The 20334-nt window shown below is 46.9% G+C and overlaps 1 protein-coding gene across 4 annotated transcripts in view; it reads right to left on the reverse strand.

Moving 5' to 3' along the window:
- ORC5 (origin recognition complex subunit 5) overlaps nucleotides 1-20334 on the reverse strand; it is a 287421-nt gene that overhangs the window by 167336 nt on the left and 99751 nt on the right. For all 4 annotated transcript variants that reach the window (XM_085653960.1, XM_085653959.1, XM_085653956.1 and 1 more), the window contains one exon: nucleotides 11185-11237. In XM_085653960.1, coding sequence (XP_085510086.1) covers nucleotides 11185-11237 — 53 coding nt within the window. The remainder of the gene's footprint in view (nucleotides 1-11184; nucleotides 11238-20334) is intronic.

Raw genomic sequence — 20334 nt, forward strand, 5'->3', positions numbered from 1 at the left:
AAACCTATGCCTTGTTTGCTTGTAGCTCCTTGATGCCAGTTTATAGCCGACTCAGCTATATTCGATGGATTGTAACTTGTGAGCTGCAAGTAAAAAAAATCTGTCACCTGGTAACCCAATTAGCTATCAACATTGAAGTACAAATCTGCTATCTGTATGTTATGTTTTCCTGTGCAACAGGCACAATATAGTACGACTGTGTGTAGACAAAACAAAGATCGTGAGCAAGTGCATTAACCACCAGAGTTAGCTTACCATTTTTATCCCCTCAAAATTGCTGGGAACACAGATTTCTGCAGCAAAATGCCTGAACTCCGTAAGAGGTTTTAAAATGTATCCTGTTCATGAGCAATTAGGTAAGTCAGGACAGATTTACTGTCATAATTGTCCTTGCTGACACGATTGCACCATTTGCAAGTCCAGCTCCTTTTCAGCTGCCAAACCTTGACCTTATTCTCCAATTTATGGGATTAAGATGTACGTTTGTTCCATTTCTAGGACCGTCTGGATGCAAGAGTACAGTGCACACCTCGAAGGTGGATTTCACCAGGGAATATAATTATCTTACCCGGGTCTAAATGTTCCTCCATGGTCTTGGGACTTCTGCTACACCTGGGTGCATTCTACATATAGTTCTACTGGTGGTGCAAAAAGGGCCTCCAGTGGTCGGGCTTCTATCACAACTTGGTTGCCATAAAGTGATTTACTGGTGGTCTAGCCGTGTATCCAGGGGGGTGGGCTAATTTGGCGCCACAACAGACTCCAACCATTTCTCCTTCAGGGGGAACCTTCTTTTGTCCTGCCAGACAAATCTTTGATTTCATCACCATAAGGGATAATAAAAAAGACTTGGGGTCTCCGAAAAGCAACACAGTTGACATTTTACTGTTGACATTTTAAGTGCATTTTTACCTGCTTATGTAACACATTTGATGTAAACGCGGGGCGCTCACGCACAACATGAAAACTCAACTTTAGATGACACCACAACCTACACCCATCCACATACATGCCCTGTAAGATTGGGTCCTACTAATAGCCTAAATGGACAGTGTTTTGAGGCCTCAACAAGAGGTGCAGAAAATACTATAGGACTGCTAAAATACTGATTATTAATGGTAAGGATTTATCAAGGGTGGCGTCTCTGAAAAGCTGAAACTGCTGAGTCAGAGTAAATCATGTCAGCATATTCGTCAATTACATTGTGGCTCAGCATGTGGTTGAATCAGCCTGAGCTTATCCCCACTTTCATACCAACCGGTTACAATTTCACCCTCTGAGTACATTTTAAAATCATTCCCTAGTATGCCTTTTCCTCATACTCTCTCGCCACAAGTGCTTTAAATGCACCATGCATTTTCTTTAAACATTTATGAGAGACAACAAAAGTCGCATTTAAAATTCTGTTTATATCCTATTGTATTGTGACATGTAATTGACCCAGTATACATTAAAATCCCGGAGGCAATGTGTAAAGCTTTTGCGCACGCACTCAGCAACAACATCCCCGGCACACCACAAAAGGCACTCCACATAATGTTATATATAAAAATAGCCTTTGTATTATCATAACACATTAGAATAGTAAGCACATATTATACATGGTGCCACCTGGCACTAGGTCATATTTACAAGGGAATATTTACACCCGACAGGGCCAACTGGACCACTGTCAGTACCATCACAAAGGGAACTTAGTAAATGTAGGACTTATCATAAACATAGGACACAACCAGTAACTACTGGTAATCACTGTACTTAGCATCGGCCTGTAACATAAACTACATTATGCACAGCATCACATTAGGCACGATTTACATTCTGCGCCAGCCTCACCATCATAAACACGAGGAAATCATCTCACAAGTCTAAACGCATTAGACCCTAACCTCCTAAGTATAACTACATTAGGAAACCAATCTCACTAGCATAAATAATAATATGCAAACCAACCTCAATCCTAAAACACATTTGAAGGTATCAACACAGGTGCGTATGTCACTCTACAGGAATCACATTTCCTAGCACCCAAAATCACAGTAGGGCCTGGCGCCCTACAATCCTAACAGTCCCCCTGGCCAACTGGCCATCTCAGAAAGGGGTTCAAATGCCCTATGTCCAAAGAGTCAGGGCTGTTGCCTAGGCAGCGGAAGTCAAGGGTGCGCCACTGCACAAACCTAAACGTGGCAGCTACCCACTACTTGCTGGGCAGCTGGGAAAGTATGGGGCAAAGGAGTGCATCTCACTCCTAACTTCACAAGACATGCCCCCAAAGAACTGTGCGCCTAAACGGTGCAGCTGCCCACTACTTGCTGGGCAGCTGGAAATAGGGAAATGAGGCATGGGCTCTCAATGGCCCTTGAAACACATTATGCCCCCTTTGTTGGAGCCACGCACGGGCTCTAGAAATGATGGGGCCAAAACGTTGGAGCCACCTGGGGCTCTAGGAATAATGATGCCCCCTGAACAATAGAGCATGGGCCCCTCTGGGCCTGGGTAAACAATTGTGGCCAGGGTAGAGCCACACATAGGCTCTTTAAACAATTAATGCCGCCAAGAGTTGGGGCGGCCTGCTGCCATTCGGGGCTGCTCTGGATAATGGCACTGCTCCTAGTGCCTGCACAGTTAGGGAGGCGCAGGCCCCTCGGGGCGCCTTCAGCAAATTCACCCCATTGTTGGAGCGGAGTAGCGCTCAAAACAAACATGCCCTTAAAAGAACTGCCCCCACGTCGGAGCCACACAGGGCTCTTAACCAAAACAGGCCCCCGTTGGGAGGGGGCCGCTCGGACTCTGTGCCCCACAATACCAAAGAGCTGTCGCCCCCACGGAGCCCTACTCACCGGCTCTGGTCGGGGGGAGGCTCTATCTTTGCATGTGCTCCCCTTCGCCCGGTCCCCCTCCTGGGACCGGGACTTAACCGTGGAGCCTGGAGGCTCCGTCACTTCCCTCTTCACCTGGGCCCCCTCCTGGGCCCCAGGACTTCGCAGGACTTCTCCTCCAGCACCGGGGCTCCCAACCGCTCACGGGACCCCACGAGGCATTCTCTGTCTCACTCCTGTCTTCTCAGCAGTGCGGGCGGGGCTCTCTCCACTCACAGGAGCCCTGTTCTTCCGCAGACCATGGCTTCCTCTGGACTTCCCTTCAGGCCTCACGAGGCCACGCCCCAACAAGGGTTGCCTGACTTCCGGGTCGCATTTGCAGCGGCCCGGCAACGTTTCTAAAGCGGCTTGCGCCACGGCAGTGATTCTTCTTTATCGGCAAAATGAGGTGTGGGCTCCCTCGCAACCAAAACCACCACGCAGGGTGGGCACCTGCATACTCACATAATGGCAAAGTCGCGTGGTGGGCCCCAGCGCAATTAAAAGAAACTCGGAAGGCCACAATCGCGGGGTGGGCACACGCTAACCCCAGCAATTTCGGGGGAATCCCTATACTGGGGATTCCCTCAGGGCAACATGCAGCTCAGCGCTACCAAGCTTCAGGGCTCCTTTTGGAGCCAAATTTCAGCACTCCCAGGGCGCAAAAAGGCAGCATCAAGCCTTGGCAAAGTAAAAGAAAATTCAAAACGGTCCAAGAAGTCCTGGCGGTATCAGGGTGGCAATGTAGGGTCCAGCGGCCAGCACAGCAGGGAGGCAGCCCCGGAGGCGGTCCCTCCTGGGCCCCACCAGAAGCAAGCCCCCCCCCCCTCCCCCTGTCAGGATCCAGAAGCAGAACATCTTCATGGGGTCACAGCCCCTATATTTATACAACATTTCCCTTTATGACAACACAGGGCTGGGGGATAAACCAGATGCAACTGGTTTGGGGGAGCTTTGGAGCACTTTGTGCTCCGCTCCTCTCTCCATTGTCAGGTGGGGGCTAGGTGCTCAGGCGCACCACAGGGGGCGGAGCCAGCATTGTGGAGGGAAGGCACAGTCCTATTCAGGTCCCAGTTGCAAATCCTCCCATCTACATGCAGATATCTCCATTCACCACCGGGCAGACTCACCCTGGTTCCTGGAATTCCCCAGCCCTCTCAGCTCCTGTCAATCACAAGCCAGACATGCACTCCACATCAGGCAGGCAGACGCAGTACACAGAAAGACCAACTTCTAGAAGTGGCACTTCTCCACTAGTCACCATAAATTGCACACACCATTGCGCAGCATTTATTCCCACGAGTCCGCACATACTAAACTCGACCCTGCACTCCTCTCATACCAGGAATTACCATGGACACACATATCCCCTATGCATTCCTATGGGAGGGCGGGCCACTCTCAACACACGCACTCAGAGCGCACGCACTTTACACTGGGCCACAATGCTAAAGTGCGCAGAGGCCAAAAATCACTACCAATATGTCAGAGCTTTAGGCAAAAAGTTCAGGGATGAACCTGCCAGAAGGGCCAAGTCCAACACTTGCCTACACTGTTCTAAGAGAAAAAACCTGCATTTGTCATTCATACATTCAAAAGCATCTAAAGACAAATCCTAACCCTCTGTAAATTTCTTTAAATACGCCTAACTTTTGATGAGTGACACTACAATCTGCATTAAAATGAACCATTTGCTAAGGATGCTCGAAAACATTTTGGGAGAGAACCAAGAATGGGAGAGAACCAAGAATGTGATACCGCAAGTAGCTGGTCCTCAGTGTCCTACAAAACCTTATGAATAGACTTTGATGGAAAGGTGCGAGTTCGGGGGAGAGGAAAGATAACGTTATCACATCAACAAATGAACAGCCGGGTATGCCACAACTCTCCATTATAACAAAAGGCAGGGAATGCAAGTTCGGTACAGAAAGTAGTTTTAAAAAAATCAGACATAAAAATGGGTGCTGGAACGGCCAGAGCATGAACCCACTAGATCCAACATTATGAAAGATATGTTCAATTAATTTCATAGACATTTTCATATTCAGCAGATATTGCCAGAGTCTAAACAGATGTCCAAAATTTCAGATTTTTGATCTCTTCCCCCATGCATCTTCACAGCCCTCCCAGATCCAGAGAGCTGCGCCTGGGGACCAATTTCGTTGTATAAGACTCAGGGGCGTAATGCAGGTCCATGCAGTGCAAGGGGGCACCAACCCTCCAGGGGGGTGTCTGGTTCAGTCCAAGGCCAAATAATATATGTTTTGCAGTTTAATATGCCACAAACTCAACCCAAAGGTATTGGAGAGCTTTACATGAGCACCAGTTACGTTACACAAGGACACATTTATTTTTCTATTCTTCTCAGGACAGTTTGAGCAAATCATTGCACTGAATCTGCTTTGGTAGCAGCCGCAGAAAAAATTAAGCAAGGTAAATCGACAAAGGTGGCAAATCTGCATTGATTTTATTGGATTTATCTGCCGCTTTTGAAACAGCTCACCGCTCACTCCTCAAAGTGGCTCCATTCGGTAGGTTTAAGAAATTCGGCACTGGCCTTGTGGAGTTCATTTTTAAGTAACAGACAACAGTGGAGGGAGATGGGGGAGGAGAGTTCCTTGCCTTTTCCCCTCCCCTGTGGTGTTCCCCAGGGGTCTTCCCTCAGCCTCACGCTTTTCAATATCTTTGTCAGCCCTCTTATTAACCTCATTTACAGCTATGGCTTAGCTGGGTTTTCTTATGCCAATGACACTCAGATAGTGGTGTCTATTTCATCAGACATGAAAAAGGGGGGCAAGGAACTTCTGCAACTACATGTCTGAAGTTGCAGTCTGGATGCAAAAGAATTTAAAGAAGCTGAACTCTGAAAAAACGGGAGGTGAGGCTTTTTGGGTAAGAGAATACCTTCTGGAATGAGTCATGGTGGTAGTCAATCCTAGGCACTCTACCAGTCCCGATTCAGAAAGTAAGAAATCTAGGAGTCCTCTTGGACCACCAAGCTCTCAGGGGGAGGGTGTTGGGAGAGAAAAAGTGGGTCGCCCGGAGCCAGGCAGTGGCGTCGGGCAATCATCCTGTACACACGGGCCCCTGTGCTGGGACCAAGTGCCCAAAAGGATCTCAGTAAGGGCTTCATTGGAAGGCAGCAGGGGCTCCGAAGAGGCCGCTGCCTGTTGAAGCTCCTCAGTCAGGAGATTTGTCGCGACCGCCACCGTAGGTAGCTCAAGGTTGAGGGCCTCAGCCGCCCTATGCAACACCACTGCGTATGAAGCACCCTCCTCCGTAGCCAAGGTAGGAGAAGACAGCATGCCAAGGTATGGGGAGGTATCCAGACCACTGGCTTCCCCCAACTAGTGTCCGGTTCAGCCAACTGGTCAGCTAAAGGGTCTACATACCCCCTCCCAGTCCTCCTCACCCTCCTCTGGTTGCCAATCTCGCCTGTAGGGAACACCAGGGTCGAACAGAGGTACAAAATTACCGCTCGGCGCCCGATCTGGCGTTGGTCGACGTCAGTCCGGCTCTGTGTCCAAGTCGGGGTGGAGGCCGGGGTCGACACCGGCTGGGGACACAACCGGCGTCGGGGAGGGTGTGGTGCTCGTGGAATCGGCGCAGGGGGAGGTGTTACAAGGTTGACCAGCGCAATCTGGATCCAAGGGGACCCTGTGGTGCCAGGGCAGGAGCCACCAGCGTCGAAGGCCCAGTGCCCCAGGCAGAGTCCGCGGGGCCTAACGGCACGCTGGCAAAGTCGGGAAGCCCAAAGATGGCATGCATAGCTTCGTAGAAACTCCGAAGCTTGGGAGGGGTCGCTCATGCTCCCAGAAAGGGAGGGAAACTCTGAGCCGACCCTTCAGGCTCCGCATGCATAGCCACGGGACGGGCACCGTCCGCATCCCTTGTCGCGTCAGCCGACGGACGGGGAGAAGTTGAGAAGCGACTATGCTTAGACGACTTCTTGTGCTTCGACTTACCTGAGGAGTGTGAAGATTTCGATTACAAGTGGTGGTGACTCCGCGACCGGTCCCTCGACCTCCCACGTGACTGGGACCTCGAACGACGTGGAGCGGCACTTCCAGGCCTCGAGAAGCTTTCTGGACTGCTCCTGCAAAGACTAAGGATTCATGGTACGGCAGTCGAAGCACGACTTGGGATCATGGTCGAGCTCCAGGCATCACAGGCACATGCGGTGCGGGTCCATAAGCGACATCAGCTTGTGACAGGTGTCGCAAGCATTGAAGCCAGGCCGAGGACAATCCCTGCGTGCACCAGGACGACTTAAATGGTGTTTACAAAAGTCGCAAAAAAGTCAGTCAAAAAGTGACTGGAGGTACCGCTCTGCAGATCTGCGCAGAAAAAGAAATAACTGACGTCAGCGCACGAAGGTGGCTTTTAAGTAGCTGCCGCGACATCATCCTGGTGACCACAATACCAACGCGGAACCGACTGATGCCACCTTACGACGCACAGGGGTACTGCTGACGAAACTATTCTCCGGATCCAGTTTGACGCCTGGGGGTAATTCTAAAGATAAGGAATTTCTAACTAATTGTCTCTTTCAGATTTATCTTTTCCTGAGCAGATAAATTTGATCAGTTCTACAGGTTTTTTTTGTGTTGAAGATTTTAAAAAAAAAAAAATCTTTTCCGTTTATTCCTTTTGACTAGCAAAAAACAGTGATGATGGATCATGTTCTTGAAGGTGGATTACTGTAATGCCCAGTATTTGGGCGCTCACAAGTTTGTGGTAAAGAAACCACAGTCTTTACAAAATGTAGCGTTAAGACTGTTGTTGAAAATTCCCAAGTTTGCACCCATATACCAATCACTGCAGGGTCTGCACTGGCTTCCAGTGATATAATTGTTTAAGGCAATGGGCCTGGTCCATAAGGCCCTTCAGAGGACCGGTCCAAAGTATTTTCAGGAACAGTTCTCTTGGTACATGCCGAGCAAGAACCTCAGATCCAGCTCCTCATGAACCGTCATTATTTCTAGAACAAACAAAGCAAGAGGGGGAGGTAGAGTTTTCCATATGTGCAGGAAAACTGTTGAACTCACTGCCTCATGACCCTTCCTTGCTGCAAATCAGGAAGCAGCTTAACACTTGGCAGCTTACCGAAGCCGTGGAATAAGCTGCTGTCACTTAGTTGCGCTCTTAGCAACGGTCGGCTCGGTTGTCCTTTCTTTAGCGCCAAGCCAACTACGGGTAATTGCCCACTTTATAAAAATATTTAATTCATCTATTTTTTGTAGGCACAAGGAGTTCTCCTTGTGTTTGATTAAGTGATTTGCCCAGAATCACAGGGCATTGAGCCGACGCAGACACTCGAACCTGGTTCTCCAGCTCCAAAGTCGGCAACTCTGGATAGGATTCAACAGAATAGATAAAGATTAAACTATGAAGCAGGCTGTGTAAACGCCCTGTAATGTTCTCATTTCTTTGAAGGAGTTTCCACTGATTATCAGCTGCCTTCAGGACTTTACGTGGGCTGAAGAACCTCGGGGTGTCTAAAAGTGGCGTGGATTATGTAATTAGGGGCTTGGTTTAAACATTTAAACTGAAAAACCTGTGCTTCTATAGTGTGCCGACCAACTAGTATTTTGCGGCGTCTGTGCTGGTTTGTTATTGCATCCAGATATTTAACACAACTGACAACCACCTATAAAAAAAAGTCAGGACTATTGACTGTCAATGGTTGTTAGTTGTGTAAGGTAGACGAGCAATAATGATTGTTGTAAATATTGAAAATGCTTCAATCGTGAAATTATGAAACTGCGAATTAAGCATTACTGAGGTCTGTGGGAGGGGTAGTCACATTCCTTTGCAGTCTATGTTAGACACTCATGTGGTTTCTCATCACATCTCCGTTCTTTCCTCTTTAGCACCGTCTTTTCAGTCTCCCCTGTATGTACGACTTCATATCTCCTTCAATCACCACCCCCAAACATTAAACGCACCCACTCACCGAAAAGTAATGCATTTTTCACTTCTGCATGGTAAATATTTTGAGCACTGTCTCCCCTTCACACATCTGCATAGAGTCAAAGCTGCAAACGGCATACATCCCCATTGCTCTGGGCGCTCTGCAGGGGCGCCAAGGATTGGATAACCAGGTCTCAACACCTTTTCGACCCAGTGACAATCACTTTGAGAAACACACATTGCTTTCAGCCTCAACTCCAGAACCTTCCATCATAGCTCCTTAGAAACACAAGGAAGCTACTCAGTTCAAAGCATGCACCATAGAAGAGGAATATGCTTAAATAAAAAAAAATACAAAAACTCAATATCCAAGAAATGAAACTCTTAGAGAATTGAAAATTAGGTAAAACGTGAAATTTAAACAGAAACTAACGTTCTGACTTGGAATACCATAACTGCTTGACAATCACTGTTCGGAAATGAATGAGTGTTTATGCCTGTAAAGCTAAGGCTATCACAGGGCCCTATAAGGGCGCTTCAATGTTCGCTTATAATAAGTACCGGCTGCGGGTCAGACTCGGAGAGACCTGGGCCACTTCAATCCGGGCTGCCTTGAACAATTTTTAGGGATTTTTTTGGTTGAGGCTGGGTGGGGGTGGGGGTGGGGGTGGGGGGGGGGGCGAAATGGGCACAAACCAAAATCATACATTCTAGGTTCTGACATGATGAAGTCGACATTTAATAAGGTAGACAAAGGTGCGATAAATCCCCAAATTACCTTTTTTTTTCTCCATGTGTATTAACCAATCATGCAATAACAACCTCTATCCACTAGAGGCTTCTAGCCAGCCTAAGGTTTCTCCTTTGCATTTTATGCACGTTACAAACGAAGGAAATTAAATTACACCGAAGTGGGACTGCGCTAGTATAGCCACAGAGTAGGGAAAAAACCGTACATTCTGAAAAAGTTTGCGGTGTATTTTTGAAAATCTACACTGGCAACTCTCTACCCTACGAAGAGTCTACTGTGCTGAGATTGTGCTCACAAATATGTCCAACATGCAATCTCCCCTTAAAGCCGTTATTTCACTAACATTCACTACCGGCTTCTCGTGGGTGGGGATTAAGAGGTGGGGGGAGTGCTGCAGGCGAGGGTCGGAAGGAGGATACACACAAGGCAGAGCAATGCTTGGGAACCATGATTTCTTAAACCATGGGGAGGGGGATGAGGTGGGAGGTGTAGCAGGGGGAAGGTGACAAGCTTCATCTCTAGCCACAGCCCCTGCCCTGGTTTGTACCAGAACTTCTGGTATTTGCACACCTGGTAATCTTCAGTCCAGAAACACCAGGCCACTTGTTGCCCAGACCAGTATCCCCCCCCCAGAGAGGTTGCTCCAGGCAAATCGTAACTCAAGATGTGATTTTTTTAGTTCCTTGTGACAACGCATGTGGTCTCCCTTGCAGGAGAAATTGTATAAAACAAGGGGGCTTGCAACCTACCCATTGCATAACATTTATTGGCTTCATGGTCACTTATCTGCTGCCTTCTAATTGGCCAGCACCCGATGGCATCACTTACTCTTCTTTCGGGTGGAATATGGACTAAGTACTGATTGCTTTAGCTTTATTGCTGTCTTTCCACTGACCCCGCCGTTTTTGAGGTACTACTTTATTTGTTCTTCCCAGTCACCCTTGTTGAACCTCTTGCAATTTGAAGCTAGGTCATACACTCGAAGAACCCCTTTTCTCCTTTGAAATGGATGTTTATTGTGAAAACAGATGTGATCTGCTTCTAGATGTATTTTCACTAAGACATGGACACAATTGCTTTCTTTGTGTGATAGGAGTCATTGGGAAAGCTGAAAGGGCTCATCTTTGAGTCTATTGGCTCTGCCTTTGCCTTTTGTTCATGCTGTACAGCATGGGCATTACAGACTTTGGCAATGATTTGAAGCCATGCTCTATAGCAGCGCGACTGCTGTGTACCATGGCTAAACATAAATAAAAAAGGACTATGATACATCCAGCACTAATGCACTTTTAAAAATAAACAGCGCATTAGCCTTGGCTACCGCAGTGTTTTTTAAAATTAGTTTTAGCCACACTACAAAGCATCCACGCTGCTGTACAGCATGGCCACAAAACACAGCCAAAGTCAATGGCTCTCAGACGCAAACTATTGGCTTTGCAAATGCTTGTTCTGTCTTAATATTGAACCAACACCACTTTACCAGGATATTTTTCAATTACTTATCCAACAGAACACTCACTCTGACCATATAGTACAACTAAACAATTGATTTACAGCAAACATGTACCACTGTCATTTCTACTGGCAAAAGTATTAGGTAAGAGATTTTGTATAACTAGGAGACTGTATTAAACTTTTTTTCAGCTACATAAAGTCCATTACCTTTCAATATTCCGGTCTCTTCATTGCTTTGCTGTAGTTTTTCCCACTGCAAACTAAAAAAGTTTGACAGTATTAATGTTAACCTGTTTTCATGGGAAAGCTAAGCAATTTGAAAAGGTCTACTACGAGTGGCATCTAAAGTGCATCCCTGAGAGTTTATCTACTATTGTTACATTTAAGTATATAACCAGTGCTGAAACACAGCCCCCCCCCCTCCATTTAGCCCAAGCTCAATAAACATCTATAAAATATCAGAGACTGAAGAGCCCTCTCATCACAGTCTGCAGGGAGGGCGGCAGCATACTTTTGAGTTACGCCACTTTACATAACTGACCCAAATAAAATACGTTTAAACTTTTTGTACATTGTCTGAATGGCACAACAAAATATTTTGGTAAACAAAAGGAGCGCGAGGATTTTATCTGGGTACGTCCCTATCCCCAAAGGTGAGGTACAAACGGAGCTCCGTCTTGACGAATGTGTGACTACAGATGGGCGCCCCTCCCGGGTCCTGCTAAAAGCTACAAGTAACACGTAGCTAGTGTATATCAGTGGGTCCGTAAGTATACAGCCACCACCCTTGCCACAACACACCTTAGCATGTGAGTTGATAATTACGATACACGTGACTGATTTTTGCCACACCCTCACTTCACTCACCTGGTCCTGACGAAAGCCTCCCACGTTATGGGGCTGAAACATGTAGACCTATTACAGGGACAACCCGGATAATTTTTCTCCAAAGTTGGCCTTTCCTCATTTTAACCTTATCCTGGGCCACTACGAATAAAGTTTATTTAGTAAGGACTTCCAGAGATAATTTTAACCTTGCACCACTTCCTTCACAAATACACACAACCAGCTCCGCTGTATCAGGCATTGAAGCACAACTGGGTGGCATTCGGCTACCCAGTTGGGACCCCAATGATGAAGCATGCCACCAACTAGGTTGGTGGGTGAGGGGTCTTTTAATAAACCTAATGGTATTCTGGCACTCATCCAAATCAAAATACGAGTGAGTCGCTGATGTTAGTGGGTTTGTCCACTTTGTTTGCACAACAAAATATATTGACATCTTAAAAACTGTAGTGATGCGGGTAAGGAATATTGTAACCTACAGTGACTTGAGCCGAAGACAAAATCATCTCTAGTCATTCAGTGCTAAGAGACATTCCAGAGCACTGACAGAGTTGACCCCTCAGTCTTGGAGGGAGATGACCGAAGTCATTGCATTGAAAGAGACTGCCGGGAGAAGGGCCAGCCCTTAAAATGGGCGACTTGGGTCCAGGGCAGAGCACCAACCTTCAGAGGGGCACACAGAGTGGTCTATATTGCAGACACAAAAACAGAAGCACCTCTTAATTAGCTCTGGTGAGTTGGTCTTAAGTGTTTTTAAACATGGTTTAACATTCAGCATGTTGTGCTTCAACACGATCAGCCCGCTTCCTTGCCCACTCAACTCCCTCTCACCCCTAGACACCACACACCAAAGCAGCCTCTCCCAAAAGAAACAACTTAACACCACTGTGAAAGAGCTAATCTGTGAGTGAATCAGGGGAGGTGCAGAGATGAACAAGTTACTTACCTTAGGTAATGATATATATGTAAGAGACATTTTAGTTATAGATTTGCTACCTTAGAATTACCGCCAGGCGTCAAACTGGATCCAGAGAATGGTTCCTCAGCATAACCCCAGCACGTCGGTAGGTGGCGTTGGTCGAATTTGCGTTAGTCGTTGGCGTCGTGATCGCCAGAATGAAATCACTATCTACGTAGACACCGCCCTTGCGTGTTGACGTCAGTTCTTAACAGACATTCCATGCCAGAAGTGCAGAGCAACGCAAAACAGACCACTGGTGCACAAAACTAGGGCCCTGAAATGCAGTCCCTTACTCTAGAAGTCAGTTTGAAGAACGGGGCGGATGGGTGGGGCAGTAAGGAATCAATAACTAATATATGTCTTACAGATGTATCGTTACTGAAGGTAACTTGTTCATATGAAAGATTAGTTAGATATTCCTTACCTTACAACTGATACCCCAGCAATATCAACCCCGGATGTGGGTCTGTGAGCCAAGTTCACACCAGAAAGTCCTGGAGAACTGAACGGTCAAAAATGCCGTCCCTCCAGACTAGACTATTCAGGCAATGATGTTTAGTGAACATGTGCAGGGATGCCCACGTAGATGCCTGGCAGATGTCACTGAGGAGGGCTCCATGTCCTAAAGCAGTAGTGGCGGCCATCGCCCTGGTGGAATTGGTGCGCAGTCCTATCGGAGGTTCCTTCTTCGCCAAGGAATAACAGATCTTAATGCAAAGGACAACCCATCAGGAGATGGTCCGTTTTTGTACAGCCTGACCTTTCTTGGCACCCACATGGACAACAAAAAGTTGATAGTCTACCCGGAATGGTTTTGTGCGATCCAGATAAAACGATAACGCACATTTTGAAGCCTGACAGTGGAGTCTTTTCTCCACCTTGGAAGGATGCGGGAAGAAGGAGGACAAAGTGTTGGTCTGTCCTATATAGAAAATGGTAACCACTTTTGGTAGAAAAGAAGGCATAGTTCGAAAGACAACCTTGTCCGGATGGACAGCAAGGAAAGGAGGTTTTGAAGAAAGAGACTGAAGCTCACTCACCCTGTGAGCAGAGGTGATGGCAACTAAAAAAGCAGTTCTTAAAATCATAAGTCTGAGTGGACAATTATGTAGTGGCTTGAAAGGAGCGCACGCAAGGTAAGTCTGAGGTGAGTAATGCCCTTAAACCTATTTAGAATAGGGGACTTGAAAAGGGAAGGCTGACCAGGAAGGCGAAATAAGGCCGAAAGATAGTATTTAAGGGTGCCCAGAGCAGAGCCCCGCTGGGACAAAAAGTAAGAGGAGAACCTCAGAAAGAGGGGCAGAAAGGGGATCCACAGCCTTTGCTGCGCACCATGCCACAAATTTGTTCCATCTACAGGCGTATACGGTTTTTAATCGAGGGAAGCCTAGGAGCCAAGATAACGTTGCAGACTTCGGGAGAAAGGTCGAGAGCTGTCAACTGTCGCCACTCAATTTCCACGCAAGGAGGTGGAGGCTGGACAGGTTCGGGTGGAAGACGGTCCCCTGCTGAGGCAACAGAAGATCATCCCGAAGAGGCAATCTGATCGGAGGATCGATGGCCATGTTTAAGAGCTCGTGATACCAGACTCTTCATGCCCAATCTGGAGCCACAAGAATGACTTGGCCCCCATCGCGCTTGATCTTCAGCCCTCTGGGCAGAAATGGTATAGGTGGAAAGGTGTATACAAGATCGCAATTCCACTTGTGACGAAAAGCGTCGGTGAGCGAGTGCCGCCTTGGAAATTCCAACACGCAGAACTGCCAACATTGCGCGTTCTTTTCCGTGGTGAATAGATCTAACCAAGGCTCTTCCCCACTGCTGAAAGAGACCTTGCAGCACCTCCGAGTGATCCATCATGCACTGGCGGCTGAGTTCTTCCACCCTGGCGTTTAGGGAACCTGCCAGGTGTTGAAGCACCAGGGACATAAACAAAAGGCAGCAGGGTTAACCGCAACTGCACTACCTAGGCTAGTCACAAGAGTATTACACACTCATATTGCTTAACTCATATGGCCAGCTGTTACGTGACCACAAAGGAATACAGCAGAAAAAGCTGATGAGAGGCAACACACAAGATCGACAATAGTACAGTACTCAAAAAGAAGAGTTCATTTAGCAGACGTTGTCAGTTTATGTTGCAAGTTTTTATTTTCAAAGTCCTTTGTACAAATGTGGAAACAGCAAAAGTGTTTCACCCTTCAAAAGGGCTTCTGCAGGGCAAGGACAGAGTAACAAAAATGTGGATATCAGCGTAACGAATCCAGCGGTAAAAGTAATTACGAAGAGTCCCTATTGATGGACTATGTTTACAGTGTTCAAAAGACCTTATGCCGGTATCGCATACCCTTAAACCTTGGTCCAAATTCAAGTTTTGTTGCCTCCAAATGGAGAAGTAAATAAAATGGCACTATAAGGCCTCCAGTGTAGTCTGTAAGCGACTCAGAGTGTCCGTGAGTCCAAGCCTCCTGGCGATCCAGTGTCCGGCCGTCATTTGGCAGCAACGAAACTTGAATATCAATAGGGACGCTTCATAATGAAATGGTACTTACAAGTATGCATCTGTTCTTGGCATGTAGATTCTTATACTTGTACATAGATCGCCATCTGGTGTTGGGCTCAGATGTTTGCACTTTGTTTTTGTCTTGGAAGAAGTCTTTGTAGTCACAAGGTAGGTGACACCTCCTTAGGACGATAGTGCGCATGGGCTTCGACTCCATCCCTAGATTGTTTCTGCCATGAAGGGTTATGATGGAGTTAGTAAGAAATAGAAAGATGTCCATGTGAAATGTATCCAAGTAAGACAGTTGGGAACAGATCGAGGTATCCGGGGAGGTGGGTGGGCGTATACGAATCTACAGCTCTACTTGCTTAAAACAGATGCATACTGGTACGTAGCATTTGCCGTTCGAGGCCTAGGAGCTGTAGATCGTATACTTGTGCATAGACTATACAGCAGTTACCTCCTTAGCGGTGGCTACCTGCATCTGTTGCAGCGGTTTGAAAAAGTGTTCTTAAGACAGCCTGGCCCACACTAGCTTGTTATTTTGCTTCCACATATACACAATTTTGTGAAAGTGTGTGGTGTAGCCCAAGTTGCTGCTTTGCAACTGTCATCTACGGGAATGTTCCCTAAGAATGCCATAGAAGCCCCTAGTTTGCGTGTTGATTGAGCTCTAGGGGGAATGGTTAATGTGAGTTTGGCTTTGATATAGCATATTTGGACGCATTTAAAAAAATCACCTTGCAATACCTGCTTTAGATATGGGATTGCCCTTATGAGGTGGGGAGAAAGCCACAGAGTTTTGTCTTTCTAAAGGATTTTGTTCTTTAAATGGCAGAGTAGTGCTCTTTTAACGTCTAATGTGTGAAGAGTTCGTTCTGCCACAGAGTCACGTTGAGGGAAAAACACCGGGAGTTCAACAGACTGGTTTAGATGGAAGGCAGATACGACTTTGGGCAAAAATGTAGGGTTAGTTCCATGAACCACTTTGTTGTGATGGATCTGCAAAAATGGTTCTTGTATGGTTAATGCCTGGAGTTCACTAACTCTAAGAGATGTGATAGCGACCAGAAAGGCTAATTTCTAAGTGTGCAGAGGTTCAAATGGGGGACCCATGAGTCTGGTAAGGACCACATTTAGGTTCCACACTGGAGAGGGCAGAACTTTGGGGAGAATTCTTCTCTTAGGTCTTTCCATAAATGCTTTGATAGCGGCACTCGAAACAAAGACAAGTGTTGTACGTTTGAGATAAGCTGCTATTGCAGCCAGATGTAGTCTAATAAATGTATATGCTAGGTTACATTGTTGTAGATGTGAGCGATAACAGATCATGTTCTGAATAGAAGCATCTAGTGGATGGAGTTATTTGCGCAATAAATCACAAATAGTTTCCACTTTGCTGCATAGCAATGCTCTGGTGGTAGGACGTCTAGCTTCTTTAATGACGTTCATACAGTCTGGCGGGAGATTCAGGAAGCCGAACTCTAAGACTTCAGGTGCAAGATCGCAAGGTTGAGTTGATTGGGATCTGGATGTCTTATCTCTCCATGGTTCTGTGTGAGAAGCTTGGGTGACAGATGCAGCTTTTGATGAGGAACTACTGATAGTTCCAAGAGGGTTGTGAACCATGGTTGTCGGGCCTATGTTGGAGCAACCAGGATCATTGTGAGGGAATGCTGTTTGAGTTTCCGAACCACTAACGGAAATAGTGGGAGAGGCGGAAAAGCGTAAGCAAATTTGCCTGACCATTTCATCCATAGCATGTTGCCTTTGGACAATGGGTGTGGATACCTGGATGCGAAGGTTGGGCATTTTGCGTTTTGATGTGTGGCAAAAAAAATCTATTTCTGGATGGCCTCATGTGTGAAAGAATGTTAGAAGAACTTGAGGATGAAGTTCCCATTCGTGGATTTGCTGTGTTTGACGACTGATCAGATCCGCAATCTGATTGTGTACCCCTGGGAGGTGTTCTGCAAGGAGATATGTTTTGTGGAATGGCCCATCTCCATATGCTTTGAGCTAAGTGTGAAAGCTTTAGAGAGTGTGTCCCTCCCCATTTCTGTATGTAGTACATTGCAGTCATGTTGTCTGTACGGACCAGGACAGCCTTGCCGGCGAGATGGAGTTGAAAGGATTTTATTGCCAGAAAAATTGCCAGTAGTTCCAGGTAATTTATGTGGAACTGCAGTGGGGTCCATATGCCCTCAATGGTATGGTTCTGAAGAGGAGCTCCCAAGCCGGTGAGCGATGAGTCTGCTATTAGCACTACCTGTGGAACCGGGTCCAGGAACAGACACCCTTTGGAAAGGTTGTGTGTTCCACCACTGCAGAGTGTGATGCGCGCCGCTGTCCAGCAACACCAGATCTGTTAACGGACCTTGAGCCTGGTTCCACTGACGTGCTAGACACTCCTGTAAGGGACGCATCTGGAGTCTTGCATGAGGGATGATGAGAATGCAAGAGGCCATCATCCCAATCAACCGCATGAACACTTGAGCTGGTAGCGAGTGTTGAGGCTGAAATTTGGATATTGGAGCTTGCATAGCGCTTATCCTGCAAGGGTTGGGGTATGCTAAAGCTGTTGAGGTGTTTATCATAGCTCCTAGGTATGCTTGTGTGTTGGACGATTGGAGGGGGGATTTGGTGAGATTCACCCTGAATCCCAAGTCGTGAAGCAGACTGATTGTGTGTGTGTTGCACACAGCTGCTGTGTGAGTTGGCTTTTACAAGACAGTCGTCCAGATAAGGGAACACATGAATGTGTTGACTTCGTAAGTGAGCTACCACTACCGCGAAGCACTTGGTGAAGACTCTGGGTGCTGTAGTTACCCTGAACAGAAGGACTTTGAATTGGTAGTATCGACCGTCCACCACGAATCTGAGATTTCCTGTGAGCGGGGTGAATGGGAATATGAAAGTAGGCGTCCTTTGGATCTAGAGTGGAGAGAAAGTCGCCTTGTTGAAGCAGTGGGAGCACCTGTTGGAGTGACCATGTGAAAGTGGTCTGACTGAATGTAGAGGTTTAATGGTCTGAGGTCCAGTACTGGCCTGAGAGAGCTGTCCTCATTTGGAATTAGAAAGTAAAGGGAGTAAACCCCGTGCCCTGATGAGGTAAGGGGACTGGTTCTATTGCATGTTTTTGTAATAGCGAGAGAACCTCTTGTTTAAGAGTGAGATGCTCCGGGGACATTGGACGTTGTCTGGGAGGGATATTTGGGGGAGTGGAGGTGAGTTCCAGGCAATAACCATACTGGATAATTTGTCTTACCCATTGGTCTGTTGCGATAGAAATTCCAGACAGGTAGGAACTGAGAGGCGTCCCCCGACAGGAGTGGAATGATCGGGAGAAGGGAAGGAGAGTCACTGCTTGGTGGTAGGGGAGTTGCGGGTATTGTTACTGCAACCTCTTCCCTTACCATTGTTGCCTCTGTATCCCCCCACGAAATTATCTTCTGGAGGAATTGTTTTGTTTGAGTCTTTTATACGAAGAAGAGGGATGCTCCGAGCGGATAGCCTGTAGAAGGAGCTACGAAATGAATCTCTAGGGGAAGGTAATTGCAAGGCCCCCATAGACTTGGCAGAGTCTGTATCTTTTTTCATTTTCTCTAAAGATGTATCTACTGTGGGCCCAAAAAGATGTTCTTGGTCAAAGGGCTGATTAAAAATAGCAGACTGTACTTCCTGTTGAATCCGGAGCCAAGTGTGCCTGCGTAGCAACACATTGGTATTAATAGCACGAGATACTGTATCAGCCGCATCAAGCGCACATTTGATAGATGTATTTGTTATCAATTTTCCCTCCTGTATAAAGTCATTAGCTTTGTCTTTATATTGGTCAGGAAGATGTTGCATAAGCTTTTCACGCTCCTCATAGTGAGCTCTGTCATACCTTGCCAACAAAGCTTGGGCATTGGCAATGTGCCAATGATTTGCCGCCTGTGATGCAATATGCTTTCCAGATGAGCCTATGAGCTTGGATTCCTTATCAGGAGGAGAGGTGTCACCTGTGCTTTGCTCTCTTGCGTGCGTTAGACACCATAAGAGTCTAAAGGGACGTGACGTTTAATGTACACAGGGTCATTGGGAGCTGCCTTATACTTGGTCTACCCTGGTGTTAAGAATTCTGTCTCTGACGGGGTCCTTAAAAACTTCTGGTGCATGTTTTATCATGCCTTTTAACATTGGCAGGGTGTGTACCGACTTTTCTATGGGTGTAAATGTCTCTAATAAAAAAGTCCTCTTCTAGGGGATCAGAGTGTAACTGTGCCCCATGGTACTGAGCAGTCCTATTAGTTGCGCAAACCCAATATTGTCATCTGGTGGTGATGGTCTAGAGGGATAGAGGTTCGGGTCATTGTGTGGGTCAGAATCTGTGTTGTAATCATCCCAAGGATCTGTATTGTGTGGGATGGTATGTGCATCATCATCCCCATCTGGATCTCCATTCCCACCCACATCACTATAATCATCGTGGTTATCCTGTGGTTGAGGTGAAAATGTATGTTGTGGAGAGGGTGCTGGAGAAATTAGAAGATTTGGATCAGCTGGAGAGGGGGAGATAGGTGGATAAGTATTCATGCCCATCTCCTACCGTTTCATGGGTCTCTGAGGATCTTCTGAAGTGTCCAATGTTCTCTTTTTAGGAGGCTTGGCGACCACTTTCCCAGTTTCAGGGTCAATGTACAGAGTTTTTTGTTTCGGATCCGAAAGCACTGGTAAAGGCTGTTGTATAGTTACAACATCCTTTGTGGGTGTGGAAGACTTAGGGTCAGAATGTTTTTCAGACCGTGTATGAGTCTTTTTGTGGGGTCCTGGAGTCTTTGCTGTAGGAGTTTGCGGCTCCGAGGCTCATTTCGGCTCAGACGATTTTTTCCGGCTCAGTGTTTGTCCTTTGTTTCGACGGCGATGACTTTGGCATGGAGGCTGGTTTCGGTGCCAACACAAAAGGGTGTGGCACCTCTTTGGTTTTGGACTTCGGTGCAGAGGGTGATTTTTCGGCACCGGAATGGGTTTGGCTCGGTCTCGAGCCGGAAGGCTTTTCTTTTGG

The sequence above is a fragment of the Triturus cristatus genome, chromosome 4_1, assembly GCF_964204655.1.
Source record: "Triturus cristatus chromosome 4_1, aTriCri1.1, whole genome shotgun sequence".
NCBI classification, from domain to species: domain Eukaryota; kingdom Metazoa; phylum Chordata; class Amphibia; order Caudata; family Salamandridae; genus Triturus; species Triturus cristatus.